General features: G+C 51.7%; 1 protein-coding gene across 1 annotated transcript in view; it reads left to right on the top strand.

Moving 5' to 3' along the window:
• Window positions 1-200: 200 nt before the first annotated feature.
• Znf709 (zinc finger protein 709) overlaps window positions 201-1,053 on the top strand; it is a 43,357-nt gene continuing 42,504 nt past the window's right edge. The window contains exon 1 of the mRNA XM_026790039.1: window positions 201-443. Coding sequence (XP_026645840.1) covers window positions 441-443 — 3 coding nt within the window. The 5' untranslated portion in view covers window positions 201-440. The remainder of the gene's footprint in view (window positions 444-1,053) is intronic.

Genomic DNA, 1,053 nt, shown 5'->3' with positions numbered 1-1,053 from the left:
AAATTGCTAATATTCTGTGCACCCTTCCACCTGTGGTTGTGAAAGCTGTTCACACCGCGTGCTGGAGGAAGAAGAGGGCGGGCCTGTGGAGTGCCGGGAAACGGCGGGATTAGCTGTTGGAGCCAAGGGCAACAGTTATTGAAATGCAAATCTCTGCCTGTCTGGAAAAGTCTTGGTCGGGGTGGAAGGTTGGCCAAGGAATCGACTTGCGCTGCGTCTTTAATCCTAAGGGCGGGACTCTTGTCACTCAGGCATCACCAACCAATCAGTGCCTCTAGGCCGAACTGCCAGTCAGAAGTCTTGCAGGGCTCTTCCCTGGCCGCCACTGCTCCTTTTGGGCTGCAGAGAAGATCGGGCCAGTGTTTTCTTTCGCCTTTTGTGCTGCGAGTGCAGCTGCAGGGAGCTGTGAGAGGACCGCGGGCGAGCCGGGAAGCCAGGACATGGTGAGCGAGGGGCTGCTTTCCCAGATCGGAAAGATCAGATGCGGAGATCCAGGATTCTGCGTGGCGGGTCCTGAGGGCCGGGTGGGAAGGAATCTGCAGTCGTATTCCGTGTCCTGTGAGCTCCCATGCGGTCCCTGCTGCTCCCTGGACCCATGCACAGTCTTGTGTATAACTTTGCTCTGTGGGCTGCAGCCGTGCAGAGCGATGGGTGCAGGGAGCTGTGTGTGGAACCGTGTTTGGAGTCAACAACAAGGCGCTTTTGGTGCAGCCAGGGAAAGCGGGTTGAATAACTTGGAGAGGCCTGGTTTCCCCAGTATCTTTTAGATATTCAGTACTTTGCATTTGACCTGTACATGTAAGGTTCATTTACAGTTAATTTTGTGGAGGTTGTAAAAGGCATCTCCTGTGTTGGGTAGCACTGCACAGTTAGCTGTGATGAAGAAGAGTAGATTCCTGACATAAAGAATTTACCCATGATTAGAGCTAGTAAGCCTCATAAAGCAGGAAATAACTGAGGAAGGCTGCATCTAAAACACCCCAAAGATAAGTTTATGCTAACCAGGCCTGCTAGAGATGAGCATTCTAGGGAATTTTTTTTTCTTTTCTTTTT

Source organism: Microtus ochrogaster, chromosome 4 (assembly GCF_000317375.1).
Source record: "Microtus ochrogaster isolate Prairie Vole_2 chromosome 4, MicOch1.0, whole genome shotgun sequence".
NCBI lineage: Eukaryota > Metazoa > Chordata > Mammalia > Rodentia > Cricetidae > Microtus > Microtus ochrogaster.
The sequence above is the reverse complement of the archived record's forward strand: the minus strand, read 5'-3'. Positions and strand labels throughout refer to the sequence as shown.